This window comes from Amphiura filiformis, chromosome 10 (assembly GCF_039555335.1).
Source record: "Amphiura filiformis chromosome 10, Afil_fr2py, whole genome shotgun sequence".
Classification (NCBI taxonomy): Eukaryota; Metazoa; Echinodermata; class Ophiuroidea; order Amphilepidida; family Amphiuridae; genus Amphiura; species Amphiura filiformis.
Genome location: NC_092637.1, coordinates 19343472 through 19355424, shown reverse-complemented (window position 1 = coordinate 19355424; position 11953 = coordinate 19343472). Strand labels below are relative to the sequence as shown.

General features: G+C 39.3%; 1 protein-coding gene across 1 annotated transcript; it reads right to left on the bottom strand.

Annotated features, from left to right (window-relative positions):
* Nucleotides 1–3484: 3484 nt before the first annotated feature.
* Nucleotides 3485–5731, bottom strand: LOC140162610 (swi5-dependent recombination DNA repair protein 1 homolog). The gene is made up of 2 exons (XM_072185878.1): nt 5599–5731; nt 3485–4593 (listed from the first exon to the last, which is right to left on the bottom strand). Exons 1-2 carry the CDS (start codon nt 5704–5706, stop codon nt 4411–4413), a joined length of 291 nt encoding a protein of 96 aa, XP_072041979.1. The 5' UTR covers nt 5707–5731; the 3' UTR covers nt 3485–4410.
* Nucleotides 5732–11953: the final 6222 nt, after the last annotated feature.

Genomic DNA, 11953 nt, shown 5'->3' with positions numbered 1-11953 from the left:
GAAACTGGTTGGGTACCCGCGCTCGATGGGGTGTGGCATTGTCGTCCATTAGCACAAAGTTCGCACCGCCCGCTGCTTGGTATGGGACGACATGTGGTCTGACAATGTCATTCACGCATCGATCCGCATTCAGTCCACCACGAACGATCACCAAATCAGTCTTCCGTGACTTCCGATACCGCCCAGATCATCAGGCTCCTCCTCCCATCGCTTCCGCTTGTTGTATCCCCTCTTCTCCGATATCCTCATTGACCCTTCTCCAAACTCTTCGTCTCCCATCTAACCAGCGTAAACATACACGACATTCATCGGTAAACAGGACGTTGGACCAGCGACGCAACGACTCCACCGTCGATGTCTCCTTGCAAAGCTTCCGGTCTCTACGATGTCTCGGTAGTAATCCTGGCCTCTTCCGAAGTTTACGAGAACGCATACCATAGGCGCGGATCCTGTTCCTGATGGTCTGGTAACAGATCTGTCCTGGTCGCTGTCCTCGCCTCCTGTGTAGTCTTCGGCGTATCTCTCGAGCTGCAAGACATTAAAAGAGAAAGAAATCATTAAGTAAAATGATCACAAAACTTTTCTTAACTGTCAGGTCTCCTGTAAAAAATGGGATTAATCAAACATGAACTGCAACACATTGCAAAGAGCATAAAACAAATAACTAAGCAAAACATTGTTTGTGAAGAAAAAGCCGGGATGATAATCAAACAAAATCTACACTCACCTGTCATGGTTCTCTTGGCTTCAACCTTGTTTAGGATTGATGCATCCTGGTTGGCTGACGTAACTCGTGGTCTGCCACTTCTTTCAAGATCTTTCAGACTACCACCAGGCTGTTGACGTCTGTCCCGCCACTTTCGAACAACACTCCTAGCCACGCTCAGCGCTCGTGCAGTTTCTGACACGCTCTGACCGGCCTCTAACATTCCATTTAAAAGCCATCTCTGATTTTCACTTAATTTAGGCATATTGCTTGGTCTTGTCAGGTCTTGAACCAACGACCACATGAACGCAATACTCTGGACACACCCAAGGTCCCCTAAATCCCTGGTCATCATATTGATTCTTTCATTCGACTTAATTTCTTCAGATGATTGAATAAGGACAATTGTCATTGAACTTTGATCATTCTTCATCCTCACAAGAAGCAATAGGAAAGTTAGTCATGCAAAGAAGAAGAGGAGAGCACTGATTACACCTGTATACTGCCAACCATCTCAAGTGGTATGAGTGCAACTTTCATTCCAGTGGATAGGTTCGGTTAAATAAGCATAACTTCAAAAATACTCATCCGCTTGGAACAAATGAAGAGTCAAAATTTGGGTAAACGAAGACTGCTTCCACTCATATCCCATTTAGTGTAACACAATTTGTCGTTTGAATTTGACAGACAAATTTCTTACCTGGTAAGTTTCTTTTTTGGAGCAGTTTATGTACATTGTATTGTGTACAATGTAAAATGAAAAATTATGGCTGTTCAGTATAAAAGAAGAGTGCCATTGTGTTTTGCAATTGCAATTATATACCTCATCTAAAGATTCTCGCCATCTGATCGGTTAAAAGAGCGGGCATAGTTTTGACTATGCCCGCTAAAGTAACTATTCCCCGGGCATAGTTCTGCGTGTGCGTTGTCCCAAAATAATATTACGCACACGTTAATAATTGCGCGCGCTATAATTACGCGGAAATCGCAGATTGTAATCTGTGCCGTCCGCATTGAAACTATGAATTTCTCTGTCCAAAACACAGCTTTTAACCAAACAGATGACAAGACTCTTTAGATTTGGTATATAAAACAAATATTGACTGCTTTTTATTCGGGGCATGGTTAAAATTATAGGCCCGCGGTGATCTCAAAACCATGACTATAACCATGACATAGTCATGGTTTTGAGATCACCTTGGGCCTATAATTTTAACCATGCCCCTCATAGCATTCAATATTTGTATACTACATGTAGTACACATTAATTTTGCCAACATTGCCAGGGCTGAAATAAGGTGGATCCGAGGGCCCTTGACCAGCGTTGTCGACCGTAGCCGGTATCGCGGAGCAAAATGCTACTCATTTTCAATCACTTTGCTAAAATGCTACACAATTTTGGAAATGTGTAGCAATTTTATGCCATAGACTTATACAGTGAAGTGTGCTAATGTAACAAAAATCAAGTAGTGCAAGCTAAGACTACGCATACAAAATTTCTTCCATCCAATGCTGCCCTTGGCCTCAAAAAATGAGGGGCCCCCAAAATAGTAAAGGGCGAATGGCTCTCAGAAATTCTGGCTTATTTCAAGGCCTGGAGTACACCCTATTTATACATTTGTAGATTGTGGATAGAGGTTATCTGATAAGTTACATATCCTATCGAAAAGAAGTACCTGCATGTGCAATCATGACTGTTTCAAAATAGCCTGCCAAAGTCATGCAGGTAACTCTGAGGTCGCGCATTGAATTGGTTTGAACGAGGAATACTACGGAAACCAGCGCCTTTTGTTAGAAGTCGCACATATGAGTAAAGTGGATAACCTCTATTATTAAATCAATGAAATCAAGAGCCTGAATAGCCCTCAATAATTCTGGCTCATTTCCAGGCCTGAACATCACCCATCGGGTAACATCATTTATTCTTACAGTGTGTTTGTGATGATTTTGAGTGCAATACCTCCAAATTGTTATGCAATTATCGTAAATCCCAGTACATAGTCTGACATCTTGACATTGCTATTTTATGTTGCTACAAATGCAGCTTTGATTCTCCACTGCCATTTTAACCCCATGAGAACTACCTGCCGATTGGCAAAAAGAAGTTTTCATTATCAATTGGACCAATCAACAACATTGTTAGAATAATTTTACCACACAAAACAGTTGGGGTGAATTATTTGCAAATCTCCATTCTGATTGATGATTAAAGTAAAGATATCATGTAATTGACCAATCAGAGGCAATCTTAGATCAGCAGGTAGTGCTCAGAGGGTTAAGTGAAATCTGAGGGAGGCAAAAAAGCCTAACATTTTGCATTTGTTGCCCGAGGGGAGGGGGAAGCCCTTGGCATCACCACTGCGCCATGTTATTTTCTTCTTTAAATTAAGACTCAACACTCCAGGTGCAAGAATAATTAGAATATGCTCAAATGACTATTACTTTAGAATAAAGATTTGTTCTTCCTGTATGTGCGACTGACTCAGACTATACTGTGACCTTTATCCCTTTCCAGAATGTGATTATTCTTATATTTATTGTTAGGTATAAATCCATTGTTTAATTTAATCCAATGCAGTGAACTTCCATAAACAAATAAAATGTAACAATCAAAGGCATAATATCCTTACATGTATTCCCGTAATTTGTGATCATTTGATGTTGCAAACTGTGAGAATTCAAAGGTTTGTGTCATTAATTATGTGGTGAATTACAGGAGGTGGGGCAAAGATTTTTTGGCAGGCCAAAGGGTGGGGGGGGGGCAATCATTTATTTCAGCAGGTTGAAAGAGGGGGGAAGTAATTTTTGTCACAAAAAGTTGACACTCTTTTTTAATATTACAACCTTAAAAGATGTAGAAACATGTTAGAAAAATTTTCAAAATTTTCTGCTTGCATCACATGATCAGACTATTTAAGGTTCTAAATCTGAGCTGGAAATCTACCATGCATAAGGGGTGCAGAGATTTTTTGGAATGGGCAGTGGGGGCAGGCAATTTTTGGCAGGCCATTTTGAGAATTCACTACGCTTGTGTACACATAATTATTGCACAATAATGCACATCCCCATTATGTCAAATGTTGACATGTCCCATAATGCAATATTCAATGTAATTGCATTCTTTGATTGACCATGAAATCTGATGACATACAAAATTAAGAATGCTGCTGGCAAACCAGTGGAATAATGTAATATGGATATACATTGTAATATTGAAAAGGTATGATAATTTCAGAAGAAAACAAAAAAAAATGTTTGGCCACAAGTCTGAAATTTATATTTTTCTGCTATAAAGTCACCAAATTCTTAACATTCATGGTAGCCATTTTGAAGTCACCAAATTGGGCTACCAAATAAATGGTCTGGCAACCCTGCCAATTTCCTGTTGTTGATCTCTTCCTCGGTACACTTGCAACTTTGTTCAAGAAGGGTAGACCTTGGACCAGGAATGTTAGCAAAATGCAATTAGTGTGAGCGTACAGTGGTGTACACGTAGGAAAGTAGCGCATAAATGCAATAAGTTGATTGCTCCATGGGTGCTCAGATGACCGAAGTCACCAGGTTTGAACACTGAATTCAACTTATTCAAGATCTCTCAAAAGACACACACATAGACACTGTGCGTTCCAATCAATGTGATATCAATATGTGGACTCTTACTTCATAATCAATCTCTTCCACAGTGACACATATCAATCTCTTCCTCAGCCATCAAACTCTTCTTCATCCTCATTGTATTTCAAGAGCTCTGCATCTAGATTAAAGTTCTTGATGAGGGAGCCAAGATCTGGGCGTGGTTCTGGCATCTTCTCTTGAAGCGTCGTCAGGGTTTCTTGGCAAACTCCCCGCCATTTGTCGATCAAAACCTCTAGCTCCTCCAAGTTATTCTGAAGTAGAGAAGAAATTTTTTTTTATAAATCGTGTGATATGATCTGATCCACTCAGACCAAAGTCGGATATTTTTTGGTTCGATTCGATCAGATCGTGTCGCATATCCTGTCAAATTTCAGAACATTAAAATTACCTAATGCCATTTAAAATTCTTGTCTGGATGATTCTCATGAAGTGATAAAAGAAGGCAGTGGTTTTTCCTCAGTATAAAATTAGCAAATGTTACTAGTTTTCCTTCTTTTTCAAAGTGCTTGAGGAAACCAAGGAGGCCCTTTTCTTTTCTCTTTCTTCAAATGTGAGATTCAGATGGATAAACCCTTAAATGAGCTTGGTTTATATGTATCAAGTTTTCTATAAATACACTCCAAAGTCTGAAATTCATTGAAAAATCTAAACAACTAATCCCAGAAATTAAGATGGGAGGGATGAGAACCAAAATATTGATTTTAGATGGCTTTAAACCTGGTCTCTCAACTGGTGCTTGGAGTCAGTTGAAGTGGCGCACAGTAATTTAAATATTTTTTTCCACATAAATCTTGAACAAAAGAGGGCTCTTAAAATCCAGGAGCTTCACCACTGCACCATACCCGCTCTGCGCCTGCTCTAACACACGAAGTCCTCAGGCTCCTTTAACATGTTGGCACTTCGTGATCACTGAAATTTTCCAGTTGGCACTTCAAAACGTCGGTCGCAACACATAGTGGCGTAGAGTAATTTTCCAAATTTTCCGTTTCACATAGTGGCGTATAGGTTTAGAGCGAGCTATTATCCTATAATAGTTATTCCTTGTTAACTATTAAATATAAAGTTTAATAGTTTGAATATTAAATATCAATTTCAAATGAAATCGGGCCACTGAGAGATAACAGTGGAGGAGTATCGGCTCCGTTACTCATTGTATTTTGTCCTTCACGTACGCCACTATGTGTTGCGACCGACGAAATAAACTGCTTGCGAAGGCCTGCTTTAAACAATATATCCTCACTACAATGATGGCTCACCTTTTTTCTGTACATCTTGACCATTTGCAATTGGCGTAATGTCTCCTTTTGTTCTTGGATGGTTTTTGCCAATTGTCTTCTCTCATCTATAGTTCCTTTCTCAGCCATAATTAGTAGTTGCTTGCTTTGTATCTCTCTGCTTGGAGGGAAAAATTTGAAACACACCTTTCAATGAAATGCAGGTCTCGAAATAAAAAATCCTTGCAAATGAGATTTTGAAAAGGAATACGGCCCTATGAAGTCTACAACTATGGTTCTAGAAAAGTTAAGATTTTCCCACATGGTCAAAAGTAGTCTCTCCGCAGCCAGTTAGTTTAGTTCTGCTCCCTCCACAAAAACAGGCAGATGGAGCGGGTTGGAAGCAAACTGGCTGTGGTAAAAACTCTTTGCAGTCATGTGACTTATAGACTAGTGGGGAAAATCATTACATTTACAGCTAGTGCTCAAAGCAGCCTCTTGTTTTAGCAAATTTTTCATTGAAAATGATCTAAATTTGGAAAACTAGAAGCAGCATACGACTTCTCTAAAAGTTCTTACATGTAAGTACCGGTATGTCTATACTCATAATTTATTATCAGGGTCCATTGATTTGTGTGGGCCAGCACTCGCTAATTGGGGAATGAGCATATTCAGTCCCCACCGTAGTGCGATAGACACCCATATGATATTGAACCAGGTCTGTCAACTCTCACGCATTGGCTGTGAGTCTCATGCATTTGGTCATTTTCTCATGGTCTGAAACCAAGGTTGTAATCTCACACCAGTGGCGTACCGTGGCCGCCCCAACCCCGGGGAGCTGAAGAAGAAACAATTTTGCCGCCCCTTCCTTAACAGCCCAGAAAGGATAACACGGTCGCTTGAAAAAGTGAAGAGAAAAAAAAAAAGGATTTTAGGCGCTAGCGCCCTAAAAGCAACCTTTTTTCTAATTTTTTACGCTTTTTCAATTTTTTTGCGCCTTTTTCTTTGCTTATTCGCTTTGCCCCCATCGCTTTTTGTCGCCTTCGCTTTTGCCGCCCCCTACTTTACGCCCCCAAAGCCCCCCAAAAAATATGTGCATGCACACCTAGGTAAAAAATCTCACGCAAAGAGCTGTAAAATGAGTAAAATCTCACGCATCGTAAAAATAATTTGTTGTCCCTACCCCCCTCCCAATTTTTAGATTCTCAAGCACCGGAAATAAATAATCGTGGGTCAAAATGAACATTGTAGTCGGCAAAAAATAATTGCACGACAGTGTCCCACGCCTAGCAAAAAGTTGACAGCCCTGTATTGAACGCAATGGTGGGGTGTTCCTAACTCCGGGGAGTGGTATGCATGCTCGTCCCCGCACCTCAAAAATGGACCCTAAATGGCGTAATCAGTGTGGAAAAATTTCACCCCTTATTGGCATAAGGCTTTGTAAATCTTAGCCTGACTGCGGAACTCAGTCCTCAATGATAGTCAGTCATTTATCTTTTGGTCGTTATATGACTATCATTTGCAATTTGAGGACTGAGTTGTTATGATATATCTTCTGAGGAGCAATTTCAGACAATAGCTGGGGATTAGTGGCAGGGGCTATTTTAACGTGCCTCACCGTCACGTTCGTGCAATGAGATAAAAGTGTTGATGAAGTAGAATGCGTTTCAAAAATAAAAAAATTGACATTTTTACCTGAATGTGACCGTAAGAAAGGCTCTACCATTGTCTACTATTAAAGCATATCTACACGGACGGTTAATTGTCACTGCACGAATATTTGATCTCGTCACGTACGTGAGGCACGTTAAAATAGCCCCTGATTAGTGGGGCAGAGGTTATCTATTGAATCTTTTCATGACCACTGAAGCATAGTCAAGTCTGCCAAGGACACTCGGCACAAATTGAAAGACCATGTCAACTCTCGACAAAAGAATGCATGCATGTCAAAGGTCATACGACACCAATTTGGTGTTTGTTATGCACCTCGAAATTAGTACCTTATGGTCTATGTCTGATCTTAGCTTACTTACCCCTAAAATATGGCGTAATTCATGAATTCGGCATAAAAAATCAACCCTTTTTCGATGTTTTTGGGGACGAGCATGCGTACCACCTTGGTATGCGAGTGACCCCCCCCCCCGGGTCCTAACTATGTTAACCGTTGTGCCAACTCACACTCCCAACTCGCTCTGAGCTCTGTGCAAGTAAGCTATAAGCTTAAGCTTAACTTATTGCCTTACAATTGATTTCATTTTTGGGGACAGATTGGGACGTTTTTGAACATAAAAAATTAGTATTTATTAGGCCGTGAATGGTATACAGTATCCATATAACTTACTTCAACACTAGTCTACGTCTACACGAGCGTCTACATCTTGTTTGAACTCCATAGAGGCAGAGCTCTTTTTCACCGACGCTATTTACACTCACGTACTTCCGGATTTCTCGGATTCTAAATTTTCGCGCGGTTTCTCTGCTTGCAGCTTGACCCGGAAATGGTGTCATCATCTTCCATTATTTATAATGAAGGGGTTTTGTGTACGGTTTCAGTTTTAATCGAGCTTTTTATTCGCAGAGTTGGTGTTAAAACCCGAGGTCTTCTTGTATTTTATTAAACTTGATTGATTAAATTAAAGGATTATGTATCAGATAAATATATTTATTCAAAAAACAAATACAGCGAGCGTGCAAGAGAAACGTGACTTTGCAGAAAATCGATCGATCCTAACCCCCAGAAAAGGTCCACAGACCTTGCATAACATACCAAATTGGCAATTGGGGCGACGTGCAAGCCAGTTGGGCGCATTGGGTGTACGTTTTGGGCGTTTGGGTTTTATGTAACAAACAAGGAAGTGCATGAGCCGTGTGAAGACAGGATTTGCTAAGGCTAAGCATCATTAATGTATACTCTCAATTTTTCAGCCATAGGACCTATAAAATATAATTCAAATTTGGCGATATTTTTGCTAAATCTGCAAGATATTTTTGGTACATAAACATTATGTACTAGCAGCCAGAGGTATCCAGTGGTATAAAAATCTTTTTTTGAGAAAAGTGGGGGGATGAGGCTGTGGATCACGAAATGCCCTTAATACATTTCCATACAATTCCGGCGCATCCAATGCGCCTCAGTTCGGCAGTCCAGTGGCTAGACTCTCCTTAGGGACCGTTCACAAACGGGGGGGGGCTGAAAATTTGGAGTTGGACCCTCCTAAGGGGGGGGGCAAAAGGGGCCCTGAAATTTTGAGGTCTGTAAAGGGGGGCCCTGAAAAATTTCGTGATGAATTTTTTTGCATCAGCCCCCCCTTACAAGTGTTTGTGAACGGTCCCAATATATTAGTCTACTGTAGCAGACCCTTTTAATTCATCATATCCCTCTAATCCCTCTCTGACCATGGAAAATCCACTAATCCTGTTTTGATCCCGGGTTTTGATTCAACAGCTAGCTATCCATGCAAAAAATGCTTTGGGGCAGAGTACCGTAGTCACTGGTGATGTGTTGTATTTTATGCATGGAATGTTAAATTATTTATACTTGTCCTTAGTATTCAAATTGAAGTCCTTAGCTATGATCCCGGTCCCCGCACTCAGTGCATCCATGGGTATTCATGCTCGTCGAAAATTTCGCGAAATAGGGGGTGTTTTTAGATGAAGAAATGCGATTCGCGAAACACACAAAAAAGGGGTATTTTTCAAACCATGTGTTCGCGAAATTCAAAAAAAGGGTATTTTCATAGAGCAGCCTACGTGTTTCTGTCAGAAAAGGACATGTTAGAAATATCGTTCGCGTTTTAGCTGAACTAGGGGTATTGTCGAAGGGTAAATAATTCGCGAAATCGCTAAAAAAAAGGGGTGTTTTTCCCCTTAAAACTTCGCGAAATGAGATGCAAAAGGGGGTGTTTTTAAAGTTCACCGACAAGCATGAATACCCGCGGATGCACGGAGTGCGGGTACCGGGGCTATGATGTAGGCCTATTCAAATTGGGCCTGGCTTAGACCCTCCCTCGGGTCCATGGAGAACGACTGGTAATGTAGATTACATAGCATTAAAAATCAACCCAATGGACTTTCGCGTTCACTTATAATACGAGTATATTTCTATATTGCTGCATGGTTGACTGTGGTGGGTGTAATTACTGTGTGTTCAATTAGCTTAGATTCTTGTATTTTTAAGATATTTGAAAAAATAAAACATTGTGGTCAAAGTCATCAAAGAAAAGTGTTAGCACAGCCTTAGACCCAAAGTGATTTATACTTTTCAAATTCTAAAGTTCAATTTGAAACCCCATTTCTTTTCAATTTTGGTCTTTTCCCGCGATATATTTATAAAAAGCCGCAGAACATCGGGTACCATAAACTTTTTTGAATCAATCCATTTAGTGCAATAGGGACGAAAGTCATAATAATTAGATGCGCTGAGATAGTATTTATTCGACCATCTGCATCAGGAAGTATTGCCCAGCTAAATAGCTATATTTGTCAGTAGGCCTAATTTGTGTTGAAACCCCACTGTTGAAACATTACGTTATTATAAAAATGTGAAGATGAACTAAAAAGGGTTTCCGGAATAGGCCCAGCTTATATAAATACATTCCTTATTTATTTATTTATTTATTTATTTATTTATTTATTTATTTATTTATTTATTTATTTATTTATTTATTTATTTATTTATTTATTTATTTACTTATTTATTTATTTATTTATTTATTTATTTATTTATTTATTTATTTATTTATTTATTTATTGTGTGAATGGGTCTGTGAAGGTGTAGGCCTAGGCCTATTATAAAACTACAATTTATTTTGTTTATTTCGTTTTGTTTGTTGAATACAAACTATGTGAAGGACATTTGGAAACAAAAGAACTGTTGTACAAGAAAATATTATTTAAAACAATGAGGTTACAGAAAACAATTCTTGTCAAGTCACTGTATATGAAAATGTCAAGCGAATGCTGATATTCTTGGAAAGGAATGATGGTATTAAACATGTTAAACAAAACTCAATTTACATTGTAAACCAGTTGAAATAAGAACGAAATCCATAATTTTAATGTCATTATTTAGGAAAAAAATAATGCTCAGCATAATGTTATGCATAAAACGTAATCGCGCATATAATTTCGTGCAACAAAAACCGGTGAACCATTGTCACCTATAGATCCTACCCAATAACCGGAACGGTATTACAATTGAAATGACAGGACAGATTGGTATACAGATTGTTTTGCTAAATTGGATAGGGTATATGCCCTAAGTTGAGAATGGACCGTCCCACTCGATTTGTGAAAAGGTCGCGAACCCTTTTGGTGGACCCAAGTAACTGCCTAAAATGAGGCAAAATTGAAAAGAAATGGGGTTTTAAATTGAACTTTGGAATTTGAAAAGTTAAAATCACATTGGGTCTAAGGCTGTGCTAACACTTTTCTTTGATGACTTTGACCAAAATTCTTTATTTTCTCAAATATCTTAAAAATACGAGAATCTAAGCTAATTGAACAGACAGTAGTGGCGTCGATTTGTGGATGAAGAGGAATGAGTTTTGGCATTGAAGAAAATAAGGGGGGGGGGGTACAGGACTTTTCATATTTTTTTTTCATAGGGCATTATGTAATTATTTATTGTTACATTATCCAGAGATGGAACCGAACCGAGACTGGGGGCCAGTCTAGGCCTGGCTATGCTTATGATAGAATCACATTTAGGCACACCCTGTAACTCCAGGGACTGTGCCATAGTTTATTAATTATAAGCCGGGATGACATAATGGGGGGGCAAGAATTTTTTTTTGCCTGCCGAGGGAGGGGGGGAAGCCATTTTTGGCCAGCCAGGGGGGAGGAAGCCATTTTTGGCACACATTCATGTGGCACCTTTTAAATAAGACACTCTAAGGCAAAAATTAAAAAGGAACACAGTAGGCCTACGGTACGGAAATGATATTTTCCTGTTCGCTGCACTCGCAATATACGGTATATCTAGACCAATAAGTTTGCAAATTAGGATCCAAAAAATTTGAATTTGGCATCTGCAAATGGGGGAGAATATTTTTGACGGACCGGTATTATAGGGACCATGGGCATGATGGGGAACGATTTTAGGCAAGAATTTATTTTGGCATGTGTGAAATTTAACCCCCGGGCTCATATAACTAATGTACAGGTCCTTAGATCCCAAGTACAAGACTACATGTAAGGTGTACTGCAGTATATCATTTGAGCTGGAAAAAAACCCGGTGTTTTGTTTCTCGTTCCCTCCTCAATTTCTTGGTTTTTTTTTTTTTTTTTTTTCGGGATCCCTCAAAAATGTTAGACTTTGGGAAACTATACTTTAGGAAAACTTTATACATATAAATAAGTTTATTAGAGAACATGGATCTCTTCAAAGACTTGTTGT